General features: G+C 37.1%; 1 protein-coding gene across 1 annotated transcript in view; it reads left to right on the top strand.

Annotated features, from left to right (window-relative positions):
• Nucleotides 1–13,945, top strand: part of CALM2 (calmodulin 2) — a 14,981-nt gene extending 1,036 nt beyond the window's left edge. Inside the window, exons 2-6 of the mRNA XM_004699753.4 lie at nt 4,800–4,830; nt 11,154–11,297; nt 11,384–11,490; nt 12,126–12,261; nt 13,304–13,945. Coding sequence (XP_004699810.1) covers nt 4,800–4,830; nt 11,154–11,297; nt 11,384–11,490; nt 12,126–12,261; nt 13,304–13,332 — 447 coding nt within the window. The 3' untranslated portion in view covers nt 13,333–13,945. The remainder of the gene's footprint in view (nt 1–4,799; nt 4,831–11,153; nt 11,298–11,383; nt 11,491–12,125; nt 12,262–13,303) is intronic.
• The last annotated feature ends 1,000 nt before the right edge of the window (nt 13,946–14,945 follow it).

The raw sequence follows: 14,945 nt of genomic DNA, 5'->3' as shown, positions 1-14,945 counted from the left end.
GGGTTGGGCCCCCGCGACGGTCGGAAGGGCAGCTCCAGATCCCGCTGGAGGACTGGCCGTGCACGGAGCGATTTTAAAGACACCTCTCACCCCCGCCCCCCCGAATGACCCTTACGTCCACACAGAAATTGCCAGCTCACGTTAATGTGCAGTGTAATTCATTTGTACAGTAATGGCTGTCAAAAGCTGCCGGAGGGGTGGGGGTGGGGCAGGGAATTTTAAAAAGCTTTTTCTTGTCGTCTAAGACCGGAACTCCTGACCTTTCCTGTTTAAAAAAAAAAAAAAAGCACTAATGAGGGCGGTAATTTGCAATACTTACTTGTGGTTCCCTCTGCCAAGTGGCTACCCGATGGGTGTGTCCACGAGGCAAGGTGACAGCTTAAACAGGAGCTGAGAGTCCTTGCCAACTGAAACCTCCCGGAGCTCACCGGGGCTGCTCCGGCGTTCATTTAGGTGTGATGGCGTTTGTTCCAGGTTGATTTAGATTATTCTGGATTTGAATATGCTGCTGGAAGCGATTCACTTTAGAATGAAACTTATAGGCATGTGATCCATGTACCCACAGGTTGGGGACACTTTTCAATAATGAGGGCTTTTTTCCTAACCAGTTCTGGTAGCACATGACTAGATTTTTCTTGGCGATGTTTAGGCACTTTGGAGGTGACTTGGCAGTGGTCAGCTTTTGTATTTACAGTTTGCACTGCTTATGCTTTTTTTTGGGGGGGGGGTTGTTAGGTTACTTTGTTCAGTTGACACGGCTTGATTACAAAATTAATTTGGAAATTACCCTTGAGTAACTCCCTAAGTATGATTAAGACTGTGAGGTTTGAAATTAGGACTCAGTTCAAGAAATAAAAATTCATTTAAGTGGAATAAAATTAACCGATACAGGTTTACTTGTGGTTGATCGGTTGCTTTGTAAGAGAATTACTTGTAGAAGACTTGAAGCTACCATAATAGGTAAAAGGTGCGGATAGGTAAAAAATTGTGCTGAACAAATAATCGTTCCATTAAGCTGCAAGGATGTCTGTTTTAGTTAACTCGGGAAATCAAAGAATTCACTGTGAATGATAGATGCTCTGGCTTCAGCTAGAATGATCAAATTCTACCAGGACCTATAATAAAGGTCCTAAATTTTTAGGAATCATCTTATATTAGTGGCTTACTTTCTCTCCTAAAAATCCACGCTGCTGTAGAGGTGTAGTAAGTGTTCAGAATTGAGGCATCTTTCACCCTATTGAAATAGTTCAAACTGCTTTTGATATAAGTAAAATAACGTCTTCTGAAATTGTAGTTTTTTCGTTTGTTTTTTAACGTGAAGCCTTTGTTGTATGGGCATCACGAGTCAGAATCCACTTGATGGCACCCAACCCCCACTACCTAGCACTTGGATTGAACAGATGGGATGGGTGAAGGGTAGCAGTTTATGTTCCATTTCCAGGCTATGGAGTACCATGCAGTTTATTCGGATAAGAACTTAGAATGATTTTTATAGCACTCCCGGAAAGAGTTACAGTCTTGGAAACTCACAGGGGCCCTTCTAGTGTGAGTCAGCTTCAACTAAGTGGCAGTGATTTTTTTTTTTTTTTAAGTTTTTCCCTAAACTCCAGAAGTATTTACCTACTTTTAGTGCTGTTTGGGAAATGTTTAATAGAAACACAGTCACTTCAACATTTTTTCTTAAAGCTCCCACTTTAAATCACTTGGTGGTTCTACAAAATGTGGATTCTAAGTAGTTTGGGTGGAACCTGAGAATTTATTAAATGCCTGGAAGTTTGTCAGGAGTGACAAGAGCAGTAGGAAGCAAATTATATATCCTCAATCCTTACAGAAATAAGAGAATAAAAACTAGTCATCTCTCTGGTGAATTTAGCCTTCACTTTACTGAGGTAAACACACATGTTAATGAGCTTGAGTTTTCCCCAACGTGTAATTCTTGGACTCTCCAAAGACAAATAGCAACTAGTTTTATTTGCCTGTATTTGAACAAAGGAACCCTGATGGTGCTGTTATTAAAGTGCTCAGCTGCTCATGGAAAGTCCAGCAGTTCAAACCCACCAACCAGCCCCTCTGGGAGAAAGATGTGGTAGTCAGCTCCTTAGATATGACATACGCCCTAGGAAGCACTGTGGGGCAGTTCTTCCCGACCCTACAGGGTCACTATGAGTGGGAATTGACTACAGAGCAATGAGTAATTGGAAAAGGCTTACTAATTAGAGTTCCTATGGAGTCTTGAATTCTTGCATTCAATAGGCTTTAATTGGAATGTTGCTAGTAGTTTCTTTTAAACCCTTGAACTCTCTGGGTTAGTAAATATGTAAAAACTTAAATTTTTTTTTAGTTGCATAAATACTTGGGGTTTTTTTTAAAGCATTAAAACTCTGCAAGGAAAACTGAGCTATCGGAGCCCTTGTGGTGCAGTGATTACGCATTGGACTGCCAACCACAAAGTCAGCAGCTTGAAACCAACCAGCCACCCTGAGAGAAAGATGAGGCTGGACAAGATGATATGCGACCCTTAAACTTTGATTCTCCTAGCAAAATTGGATAATTGTAAAGCTTTACAGTGACATATTTAGCTTAAGTGATAAACATTTTTGGTCTTGATGCTACACATATCTCCCTTCTCTGAAAATTGAGCTAATTGTGTTGAAATTAGCATTTTAGGTTCTTTATTGGATACTTTATGTAAGAGTTAGTTACCACTGTGCTTTGTGGTTTAGCTGTCTACATTCTCACTTTATCTGCACAGGCGCCCTTCACACGGAGGCCTTTTATTCATGTGTTACAGATGAAGTTGACTATGAGAGGTGGAGTGACATGGCCAAGATCACACAGCTACTTGGTGGCAGAGCTGAGATACCAGCCCCAGTTATGACTCAAAAGACCTTGCTCTTCCTCTGCCCCACACCCCCCTCCCATCTCTGCATCAGTGGTGCTCAACCTTCCTAATGCCTCCACCCTTTAATACAGTTCCTCCTGTTGTGGTGACCCCCCGCCCATAATATTCGTTGCTACTTCATCACTGTCATTTTGCTACTGTTATGAATCAGGCAACCCCCAAAGGGGGTCATAGGTTGAGAACTGCTGCTCTGTAAGCTATGCTGTTGTTCACTCAGAAACAGTGGAACATCTATCTGCACAGTTGGAATCACCCTAGAAGTAAATCCCTCATTGAGGAAAAACTAGTGACCTATGAATCAACTTTAACTTGTGAACCAACTCCATGTGTGTCAGTGTAGAACTACTTACTCCATAGGGGTTTCAGTGGCACATTTTTCCCCAGGTGCCTCCGAGTAGACTAGAGCCTCCAACTTTTTGTTAGCAGCCTCGTATGTAGACTGCACCACACAGAGACTCCAAATACTTCTGTCATGTCTATCATAATAAAGTAAACAACTCAGTGGGTTTAATGGATTTAACATTTCCCCTCCTAGGAAAAGCAATCTATGCCTGGCTTTATACCAAACACCTGCTGGTGGGATTATAGGAGTGAAAGTAGATGTTTTATTTTATATATGCTTCTGCTTTCAAATTTAATTATTGGCTCTTAGGTTTTAAGTTGACCAGACTTGTTTTAATAGAAATGAATTATATTTGCATCAGGAGCAAATCAAAATAATTAAGTTTCTGGACAGGGAAATAAACTTCTGCTTTCTGGGTTCCTTCTCAAATTTTCTCATGCTGCCCCTGGGGAAAATGTAGCGCTGTTCTCGCTTAAGGTGTTACATATCTAATAAGGTGTGTTTATTCAAACAGAGTGAAAGTAGACAATGGCCTACAAATAAATGAATTAGTCATAGAACACTTGGCTCCATGTGGGTAGAATTTTAGATAGAGTATTTCTTGGCAGTGCCCTCAAGTAGGAAGTAACTACCTACAGTTATAGCAAGGGTGTGCATACTGGTAGCAAATGAGACGTCCAAAGGACAGGCCCAAAGAAGACCAAGGAGCCTTGATGTTTTGTAAACGTTTTGATATATTGTGATCTGAATTAAAGCTTTTTCAAGCATTGGGGATATTTGTCACCTTAGAACTTAATCCTAGCTCTACGAACTACTAATTTTATATCCTACCACTCCCAAAATTTAGCCTGAACTGCTCCCCATCTGGAAAACTGGGGATATTGTGCCCTTTTAGGATTATTGTGAAGATTGAATAAGACCCACATCTGCATATTTTAGGAAATACATAAGCCTGCAAATGTCTTTAAAAACAAAAGTAGCTCTGCTATATGTGCTAGAAGCATGACTTACTCTGAGATTGAGAAAAAATAGACAACAGATTTCATCTTTTAGAGATGGGATTTTAATTTAAGGATTTTTGCTTTTAAGGTTTGGAAGCTGAATGTTTAAAAGATGTTTAACAATTTGTGTAATAGTGACCCTTAGAAAATTCTTTTGGGTTCAGTTAAGATTTCTGCAGATAATGAGTTGTAGGAACTGATGATCTTAAATTTAAATATCTCTTTGCCGTAAGTAGAAGACTTTATCTCCAGTTAAATATTCTCGTATGGTAGATGTGCTTATTTTCACTTATGTTTAAAATCCAGAATTTTCAAAAGTTCTGAAATAATCATATGCCTTGAATTTTGGGGTCAAGACAGTTTATCATTGGAGACAATGTATTACATATTCTGCCCAGCTGTGCATATTACTATGACTAAGAGTTTTAGAATAAGTGAAGCTCGTGGTAAATAGTTTATGTTGAAAATAAAAAAAAAATTTTTTTCCCCCCTGAAACTCTACTGAGTCTGCATAGTCCTGAATCACTTACCTGTCTCTTTAATCTCTTTGTAGGCTGACCAACTGACTGAAGAGCAGATTGCAGGTGAGTGAAATAGTTTGCTGAGCTGTATCCATGGATTTTTGTAAATAACATGAAATTAGTAGGATCCCTGGTGGTATATGATTTTTGGTACTGAAAGGTCAGTAGTTCAAAACCACCAGCTGCCTTGTGGGAGAAAGGGCTTTCTGCTACTGTAAATACTTACTGGGTAGTTAGTTCTCCCCTGACTTATAGAATCTCTGAGTCCGCATCGACTCAGTGGCAGTGAGGCTGCTTTTTTTTTTTTAAGTGATTAATTTGCTCAATTTCATAGTTGGTAAAAATTATGTTTAATGTCAAGTTAAAAAGTAAGCTTGACTCTAGAAGAAGATGTAGGGTAACGTATTTAAAGACCTGGATTTTAGGCGTTGTAGATAGAAAAACTTTGGGACCTGGCAGTCGTGGGCATTTTGTTTTGTGCAAGTTACCACCAGAGCTCTTTTACTAATTCTCAAGAGAGGGGTCAAGAGTAAGATAATTTGAAGCTTAGAATCAGAAGGGGAATACTGAATTTAAACTCAGATTAGCTAATATTTTAATCCTAGATTTACTTATCTAAATAATCAGGAAATAACCTTTACCTCTAGTGAAAGCTTAGACCCACAAGTTAGTATTTTAAAAATAATATTGTAGCATGATTTAAATTTTGTCTTAAGCAATGACAGATACTGAAATGAAGTGCTTTAATTTTGTCTCCTTTGCCTTTCAATGGACATTGTGTAGTTGTTAAGTAAAAGTTGATACCATGCAGTCTTTATGCCATTACCGGTAAACAGTAGTTTTGATTTTTTAAAATTCTAATAGGTCCAGGTGGTTGATTAACATCAAAATGTCTGTTTAAAATTTTTAACAGTTTTATTGACATATAATTCACTTACTGTACAATTTAGTGGTTTAAGTATATTTTTAAAAGATAATCACCACCACAATAAGAAAGACAGCAGGGAACTAATGATTTCTTGTTCTTCAAAGCTTTGTATTTTTTGAGGGTAGGGTGGGGCTGAAAGGGGGGAGATGGCTTGTTTAAATAGAGCAAGCAATCATTAGTTTTCTCACCCCTCCATGACAATAGTATTTGATACGTTCTTGGTATTAAGACCTTATTTAAACAATTTTTGTTTTCACTTGTGTGAAATTGACTCGAACTTTGGATTTGCTTTCTAGAGTTAGTAACTGGGCATATATGAAGTGGGTTGAAGCAACCCAGCAGAGCATTGGAAGTAATTTGTTAATCAGTGAAATGGAAAATTATTTGAAATAATTTATTATGTAATGTATCCTCTTTAGTGATTGACTTGGCTGGGAGAAAACATGTCTCTATTTTCCACCTCAACCTATCTCTTTTCTGACATTCATTTCCTTAGTCAAGTGTGGCCCTTACTACACAGGATATTCACTTTGGAGTAGAAAATACATATTTCAGATGCCCATCATATAGTTGATATTCATTGGTGCCCTCCAAGCACAGACACCCCTCCTAAAATAGTTTGGTATGTACCATATATACTCGAGTATAAGTCGACCCAAATATCAGCTGAGGCTCTTCATTTTACCACATAAACTGCATTAAAAATCTGAAAAACTCAGCTTAGACACAGTATATGCAGTAAGAGGATTGATCTTCGAAGGCTTAGCATTTTTATAAATACTTAGTTTATTTGAATATTGTTTATATAATAAATTTTATCATTTGACTTCCATAATAAAATTTGAGTGAGAGAAAAATCTGTTTTAAGACCTCTCTCACTTGAGGTAGGGAGAGGGGGGTTGATAGCATTGATGATTTTATAGCCCTAAACGATGGGATTGAAGGAGAGAACTAACTGTATGGGAAGGGATATATTGGAATGAATATGATATGTCAATAAAAATATTCAAGGGAAAAAATATCTGTCTATATATATAGAGAGAGAGCGCACGCCTAGACCATGAGATTCTTCATAGCTACTCCTTGCCCCCAGGTTTTCATGAACATTTAGACATAAAACCGTTTTAAGTGAGAGACCAAGCTTCTGTGCTACTAAAATATGCACCCCGTGACATCCAGAAACCTTTTGTGTGTGGTTGTCTATGCCAGTATCTCCAACCAGTAATCACTGAATAAATACTTTTGAATGAATGTATTTCATTTTCTTATTTATTTCTTTATTTATCTATCAATCATTTTATTAGGGGCTCATACAACTCTTTATTACAATCCATACAGAATGTATTTCATTTTCAAAGACATACATGATATGAAAATGTAGAATTATCTGACTTTTCCCAGAAGCCCCTTTGATTCTGATCTGGCACATTTCAATGTCTGTCTACCTTTGAGAGGAAGGCACTGTTTTTTTGCTTCTTCACTTAGTTAATTGTCATTGCTGCTGGCGGCCGACATTATTTTGGAGTCTAAAACATGTTTGTCCAAATTGTTAAAGGAAGCAAGCTTTTTAAACAATGCAGTGTTGAATATATATTAAAGTACTTTAAAGACAGTTTTTCTCTTGGTAGGTTAATATTGCAAACTTATGTAGAAGTTCTACAAACTGCAAATGAAGTTACTGTTAGCGCCAATGAATTATGTATGTCACTTGGTCACACTGAGTAGTGTGATGCCAGGAACAGGTTAATTTTGTTGATTTCTGCAGTGATGTCATTAATTATGTGGTTTTGATATTTAGAGGCCCTGACAGAAAAAGTGTACAGGATAAAACTCATTTGGTAAAAAAGACCAGCTTTACTTAGTTTATGTCAATAATTACATGGTGCCAACCAAGGTCTGATCCATCATGACCATTTAAGGAACTATTATCAGAACTCAAAATAAATAGATGTTTTTAAACTAGCATTGGAATTTTCTTTTGTTATTTGTTTCGTGGTAACCTACTTTCATAAAACGAGAGCTGTATATGCCAGTGGCTAGAATGGATCTGAGCAGAGGCTGCCTCTGACTTGGGTCAGTTATCTGAAAGTGGCTCTTCTTCCTCTGATGTTCAGGACCTGCTCTCCTGATTGTATATTTAGGCTTTGCCTCTCAAGTTCATATGTCAGTTCCCGGAATAAGTCTTGCGTAGAATTATGTTTCTATGCACAAAGATTACTAAATTAGCTTTGACTAGTATAGGAGACTAAAAAGTGGGTAAATTTAAATTGTACTTGTAGGTTTATTGTTTAATATTTCAAGTAAATTTTACAGTTATTTGTGGCTCTTCAGTGTAAAAATATAAACAAATTTGGAATAAACAGGCATTGAGAATTTTTCATTTCTTCTTGTCACTCAGGAATAGTAGAGCATTTCATTCATCAAACCTTTTTTAAGGATGGGTAGGTTTTAAAACTAACGAATTTAGAACTCAAACAGTTAAAACTTCAGGAATTTATGCAAAGAAATGTTAGGTGTTAGGCTTCTGTGTCTGAATACTATGTAGAAGGGATGTAGACAAAGACAGGGGCTTTGAATGTGCATGTGGAAAATTGGAATGAAAAGATAATGAGATTTTTCCATGACTTTTTGAAAAAACCCATTGTATATTCTAAATACTTTCATTTTGTGTAGTCTTTGTTAACAGTTGGTAGGTGCTGTATGTTCAAACAAATTATTTTATGAAAATAGTTCTACACAATGTTTTAAAGAAAAATCTGAGTAAAGTGGAAATTGTAATCAAATTCTGTTGTTTTGTGGGTAAGTCCTCCCTATCTGCTTTTGTCCTTGGGTTGCTATAAATTTAAATTATAGACTACTTTCATAAAATCAATCACTAGTTTGATACTAAACTTCTATTTGGTAAATTGATGAGTTCCTCTGAGAATAAATAGTATTTACATGGAACAAAATGTTAGTTACTATTGGCTGTAGCATACTATTAGTGATATCCACTCTGAAGCTAAGCAAATAAGATTTTGAGATGATTACCAAAATGGCAATATGACAGAGGCAATTTGGATAAGTGAGTCTTCAATTAGGAAGCTGTTGTAATATAAATAGTTCAGGAAAGGGATGATTGGGCTTTGAATAAAGTATTAGTTGTAGAGATAGGACAGAAGATTGGGTAGTATTTAATTGGGAGTATTCTACAGGACTTGGTTTTAAGGCAGAAGATTTCATATGGCTCCTCAGGCTTTGTTGCTGAAATAAAGGCCTGAGATTTAAGGAGAGATGGGTTAGACTTAAAAGATGTGAAATTGTCATTGTAAATGGGCATGAATGAAAAGGCCTAAAAAGAGGGTAAGAAGTGTGACTACATTTACAAGTAAGAGGTGGGAATAGAGAGTAAGAGCTTTGCCGATAGAAAGTAGGAGAAAAACAAGTCTGGAGTCTGTTCAGTGCAACTTTGGATGCTGTAAGAAATGAAGTCATCTTTTCCCTGGCCTTTCCTGAGTCCTAACTTGCCAGGTCAGCGGTTTGACATCACCAGCAGCTCCTCTCCCTGCAGGAGTTAAGAGTCTTGGGAAATGTCCTGTAGGGTCATTTATGAATGGGCGTTGACTTGAAGGCAGTGAGGCTGGTTGTTTAATTTGCCAAGCATAGCACAGCTTTTAAGTGCATTCACACTTTATAAATTTTTTTTTACTCTTGTTTATCCAAGTATAGTTTATTCGAATACAATTCTATGCACCAATTGGAGTGACACAGGTTTCTGGTCATATTTGAAATATGACTAGATTTCTGAGATCGTGGATTTATTTATCTTAATACATATGGAATATGTGCTTGTACAATTGGAATACATACATATATGCATGTAATTAAATTCTTAAGTTTAGAAAATAGTGAGCCATATTCTCCATATTTAACAACTGTGAAGAAGCTGGACCAAAAAGCTTTTAACGGACCTCTGAAGTTCCAAAGTCTACATTTTTAAACTTCTAGACTTTATGGTGTTGTGCATACACTGAAACATACTTGATGGGATTGGTAGCTATAGATATTCATTGGTGGACTAAGCATTTTCCATTTTGAAGGGGTTTGATGTGGAAGGCATTTTAATTGCGTATTTGATAGAGGAATATGTGTCCTAGCAGTGGAATTACATATCACCTCTAAAAGGTGGTGCTGTTGGCAATTTGGGGAGGAATAAGGGTACTAAGGGTACAAGCACTTAAAATATGACTTTGAATTTAGAGACATAAAGATCCTTATTTGCTGACGGGCAAAATCAGGGGAAGGATACTTGAATCCATAAAAGAGATAATAGCTGGCATGAAAATGGAAGGTATATATATGAATTGGGACCTGTATATTGATAGGCAGCAGGGAATAAACAGCCTTGGACTATTACAAGGTACACTTGTTCTTTTTTTTGTGTGTGTGTGTGTGTGTGAGTGAGAGTGAGTGAGAGGGTGAGTGAATTAGAGAGTGAGTGAGTGAGTGAGTGAGAGAGAGTGAGAGGGTGAGTGAATTAGAGAGTGAGTCGGTACACTTGTTCTTAAACATGTCTCATATATAAACATTCAAATGCATAGCTATGTTAGAGAGGCTTGTTGGCCCTGTAAACTGCCTTTATGTTTGCGTGCTGATACGGTCTAATATCTTTTAGAATATGTCTTGGTTGGAAAATACTAGCAGATTAATCTCTGCTGTTAAGTCCATTGGTGAATCAGAAGCATAATTTCAGAAGAACAGATTTTAAATAGTAATACATTGTTTGACTGTTTTACAATCTTAGGGTTTCATATTCTAAAGAACAGCGTAAATTACCTCTCTTAAAGCACTTAACTAAAACATTCATGTCTTGATCAGCCCAGTTTTAACCTTAGATATTTTTTTGGTAGTAGTCCCTTCTCCCACCTTGTAGAAAAAGAAACTAGCCTATGTTGCATGCGGTTCTGAAGTTTATTGAAGTTTCGTAGATGATTGCTGTAGAACATAGTTGAACCTTTGGAGGTTAGCTCTAAATGTACAGCACGTCGTGTAGTTAATTCTCTTTAAGTGTATTGGGTATTCGTACTCATTTTGTATTCTGAGTTAAGCTATAATGTTTGAACTAAGTTTCACTGATGCAATCTAATGAATAACACAGAAGCCAATAATTTAAGACTTTGGTTGTTATACTCTTTCAATTCAGAATAATTACCTTTTATTTGGTCCAGATATGGGAGTTTGCTGTAAGATTTAGACGAAAACTCCCTGACAGATTACTGTGAGCATATACTGGCATGATTGGGAAAAGGTGTTAATGAAAGGTTTTTAACCTACTCTGTCAAGAACCAAAATGCTTTTTTGATTGCTATCTTCATATATATATTTGTTTTAAGAGTTGATGAATATATCTCATTTAGGAGGTTATTTTTTATTGTTGGCTTGTAAATTGGGATTGTCTGCCACCCCCTCTCCCAAACAGAGTTCAAGGAAGCTTTTTCACTATTTGACAAGGATGGTGATGGAACTATAACCACAAAGGAGTTGGGAACCGTCATGAGGTCTCTTGGGCAGAATCCCACAGAAGCAGAATTACAAGACATGATTAATGAAGTAGATGCTGATGGTACGTCCTTTTAATTTATGGGGGAGGAGGGCTGTTGATGAAGTGTCATTGTAAATTCTGCTTTAATGTTTCAACTAAACTTTCAGGTAATGGCACAATTGACTTCCCGGAATTTCTGACAATGATGGCAAGAAAAATGAAGGACACAGACAGTGAAGAAGAAATTAGAGAAGCATTCCGTGTGTTCGATAAGGTAGATATTTAAGGACTGAATTTTTTTTTTTTAACATTTTATTAGGGGCTCATAAAACTGTTATCGCAATCCATACACACATCAATTGTGTAAAGCGCATTTGTACATCATTCTCAAAACATTTTCTCTCCACTTAAACCCCCACATTAGGCCTTTATTTTTCTCCTCCCTCCCCGCTTCCCCCTCCCTCATGAGCCCTTGATAGTTTATAAATTGATATTTTGTCATATCTTGCCCTGTCCGACGAAGGACTGAATTTAGTGCAGTTTTTATTGGAGGACAAAATTTAAATTATGGCACAAGATCTCTTATTCTTTGAAGACTTGTTTTCCTGATAAGTTAGTAAAGTCCTTCAAATATCAAGCAAAGCTTAATAAAAATCTAACATTATTTAGACTTTCCAATAACATATGTACTGGTGTTAGTCTTGTAAAGGAGGTGTCACTTGACTTGTTAAATATTTAAACCTGAGGACTTCTTTCTTGACTATTGGTGACATTTAATTTTTATGACAACCATCAGCATACTCCCTTTAATTTGTGTCTGTCACCGAAGTATTTTCCTTTAATGTGAAGTTTAGTAAACTTCCATTCCAACTATCATTTCACTTAGACATCTTAACCTTTTTTTTTAAGGATGGCAATGGCTACATTAGTGCAGCAGAACTTCGTCACGTGATGACAAACCTTGGAGAGAAGTTAACAGATGAAGAGGTTGATGAAATGATCAGGGAAGCAGATATTGATGGTGATGGTCAAGTAAACTATGAAGGTAATTATTTCATTTTCATCACCTCTTTTGATGTGTTGACTTTGCATTCAGAGAATGTTTCTGATAGGTTAAATCTCCCTGACTTTTTCAGAATGTTGTCTACATATCAGACAATAACATTATTAACCTGGGACATTTTTAGAAATGTTTTCCATCCTGTTCTACCTTTAGGACTAGAAACCAGCATTTTTTAACAAGATACTTGTGCTTGCTGTGTGCGTTAAAGTTGGAAAAGCATAGTGCTCCACTCCATGCCAAACAGTTGTTTGTATAAGAGTAGTGAAACAACTTGAGAAAACAATTTATGACGCTCTTCAGATTAGAATTAGGTAACTTTTTATCCCTTGAAGCACCCTGGTGATGCGGTTGGCTAAGTGTTGGACTGCTAACCACAAGGTCCGTGCTCTGGGAGAGAGATGAGCCTACGTGTTTCTGCAAAGACTTCAGCCTCAAAAGCCCTGTAGAGGAGAGGGTCGCTGTGAGTTGGGATCTCCTTGACAGCAAGCAGCTTTGGCTTTTTGGTTTCATTTCTCCATTGGCTTCTCTAGTTTTCTCTAATTGGCTTTAGTTTGAAATGTTGACAAAAGGTCAAATTCAAAAGTGTTACTTGTGCCTAAACTGTGGGGCTGGTCACCACATGGATGTATTGTGAGACCTTTGGAAATTGAAAGGCTTTCCAATGAGCCCTCTCCCTTCCCTTTTGATGTAGAGTTTACATGATACAATTATTTTAGGAAGCAGCTTAACATTTTAACATTCTAAACCGAATCTGTTAACTATCTGTTAGACTATCGACTTAGCATGAATGTTGATTAAGCACCTAACAGACTTAAAATTCAATACATTTTCTTTTCTTTATAGCAGCTTCTCTAAATAGTCCAGAGTGTGAAGTTTATAAAGCTGCAGTATTGACTATCAACTAGTGTTCCCCTATTTCTTTATGGTAATTCTAAGGAAAGAAATGGAGAGGGTTTAGTGATTGTGTAAAGATGATGGTTGGTTTGCCATTGACTTAACTTTTCATGTACTTCTTCTTTTTCAGAGTTTGTACAAATGATGACAGCAAAGTGAAGACACTGTACAGAATGTGTTAAATTTCTTGTACAAAATTGTTTATTTGCCTTTTCTTTGTTTGTAACTTATCTGTAAAAGGTTTCCCCCAACTGTCAAAAGAATATGCATGTATAGTAATTAGGACTTCATTCCTCCATGTTCTCTTCCCTTATCTTACTGTCAGTGTCCTGAAACCTTACTTTAGAAAATTGATCAAGTAACATGTTGCATGTGGCTTACTCTGGATATATCTAAGCCCTTCTGCACATCTAAACTTAGATGGCGTTGGTCAAACGAGGGAACATCTGGTTAGGCCTTTTTTTCAGTAGTTTTCTTCAGGAGCCGTCAGCATGTGGTTGTTGAAGTGTGGAGTTGTAACTCTGCGTGGACTAAGGACAGTCAACAATATGTACTTAAAGTTGCACTATTGCAAAACGGGTGTATTATCCAGGTACTCGTACACTATTTTTTTGTACTGCTGGTCCTGTACCAGAAACCTTTTCTTTTATGGTTACTTGCTTTTTAAACTTTGTTTAGCCACTTAAAGAAAATCTGCTTATGGCACAATTTGCCTCAAATCCATTCCAAGTTGTATATTTGTTTTCCAATAAAAAAATTACAATTTAACCAACTGTTGCTCTGAATCTGAGTTATTAATACTATTGAGGTTTGGTAATTTTAAAAATTAAATGAGATGCTTATACTTAGTATAAATCTAGTCGGTAAGTCCTTTCAGCAGGGGCGTTACTTGAGGTTATGCTTAGTTTTAAAATTGAAATTTGCTTTGATGTTAGCTTCAAATGATGATTTAAAATGTTTTTGTGAGTTTGCTGACTGGCATAAGATAGGTACTTGGTGTTTCCAACCATCTTTATTGATCAACCTTGGCATCCAATTGTCCATTTTTGACTTTAGAAGCACATGTCTTTTAAATGCTTGTAACAACAATCCCAGTCCAGCTGTGAAGGGAGGATAATTTTCTCTTTTTCTAAACTTTTAACTCATTTTACATTTTCATCATTCTATTGTAAGACAAAAGACAATATTCAGTCCTACCTGCTTGTCTCCAAATGTTTTACAAAAAGGATATTCTTAGTGGATTTGGCACTGACTAAATCTTGTTTTAATTTATGTGGATCTGTAATCGGTGCCCATGGAAGCAGCAGTCAAGAAATCAAGACATTGTAGTGAGCAAATCTGGAGGGGGGAAATAAAAGGCATAGGCTTACAAAACGGATGTTGCTCTGAGGGCGAAGATGTATCTGACCCCAGCCGTGGGATTGACAGTGGCCGCCTATGCATGTAAAGGCTGAACAAAGAATAAGGAGGGTAGAAGAATTTATACTTTTAAATTATGATGTTGGCAAAGAATATTAAATACACCGTGGACCACCAGAATGATGCAGAGACCAGTGTTGGAAGAAGTATAGCCAGAGTGAGCCTGGGAAACTGGTGAGACTTACCTTGGTTATGCTGGGCATGTTAACAGGACAGGACAGTTTCTGGAGAAAGGGCTTCATGCTTTGTAAATAAGAGGGTCCCTGAAAACTAGGAATGCCCCTCACCCCACACAAGAAAGGTTAAAAAGTAGCTGCAGCAATGGGCTTAGTGTGCAGTGATTGTGAACAGGG

This window comes from Echinops telfairi, unplaced genomic scaffold, assembly GCF_000313985.2.
Source record: "Echinops telfairi isolate 266 unplaced genomic scaffold, ASM31398v2 ScPeMD7_7475;HRSCAF=8513, whole genome shotgun sequence".
In the NCBI taxonomy this organism is placed as follows: domain Eukaryota; kingdom Metazoa; phylum Chordata; class Mammalia; order Afrosoricida; family Tenrecidae; genus Echinops; species Echinops telfairi.
Note: the sequence above shows the minus strand (reverse complement) of the source record. Positions and strands in the feature narration are given on the sequence as shown.